Source organism: Trypanosoma grayi, assembly GCF_000691245.1.
Source record: "Trypanosoma grayi strain ANR4 Tgr_2373_V1, whole genome shotgun sequence".
NCBI classification, from domain to species: Eukaryota; Euglenozoa; class Kinetoplastea; order Trypanosomatida; family Trypanosomatidae; genus Trypanosoma; species Trypanosoma grayi.
Window position 1 is genome coordinate 1 of NW_008827991.1, and position 787 is coordinate 787.

The 787-nt window shown below is 49.7% G+C and overlaps 1 protein-coding gene across 1 annotated transcript; it reads left to right on the plus strand.

Annotated features, from left to right (window-relative positions):
* Nucleotides 1-787, plus strand: DQ04_23731000 (hypothetical protein; the record flags this gene model as incomplete). Its single annotated transcript, XM_009318184.1, has 1 exon — nt 1-787. A coding segment is annotated over one exon (787 nt), but the record flags the coding sequence as incomplete, so codon positions are not given.

Consider the following 787-nt stretch of genomic DNA (forward strand, 5'->3'; position numbering starts at 1 on the left):
GCCCTCGCGCTGTGCTGCTGCACGTCTGTGTGCGTGGAAGCAAGTACTGAATCTGACACAGCTAAGCAACGAAGTCCATTTCCACCTTTGAAAGGTGATCCCCGGATAACGCCAAAGCAGACAGTTGCTGCTAGGAACTGCCCAGCGGCGTCAAGTTCAGTCTCTGGGGAACGCAAGAAGGTAACTGTATCCACTACAGCTATTTTGAAGGAGGGTGCCCTACAGTACAGAAAGACAATCATCAGGTCAGTAAAGGAGGATGTCACCGTTCCCGATGGGTACAACTTTACAGTGGAAAAAAATGTGGTTGTTGAGTGCGTGGGGAAAGACGGAGATAAGATCACTAAAGAAAAGTGTACGGTGGTAGACGGTGCAACGGCCACTAACAACATTACCTATATTGCCACTGTGAAGTCCACTACGGCAGACCCCGCCGCTGTAAATACACTCGCGGAAGAGGTGTCTGTAATGAGTGTCCCAGATGGGTACAAAATGAGTATTGACCACCATGTTGCGGTTAAATGCATTCCTTTAACAGTGACTGGATTATCCCCCTCATCTGCAGGGGTCGGGACCCCCGGCGGAGGAGACGAAGGAGTGCTTAACGACAGAGTAACTGAAGATGTCTCTACCCAACTTCAGTCTTCAATTAAGAACGATACCGTCAAAGGAGAGGCAGATCGACTTGCGTCACAGGCAAACGGCTTACATCAACCACCGGGTTCTGCATCGCATGATTCCATTGCCAACAGTGGAAAGATAAATGGTGAACGCGCCAGTGAAGAAA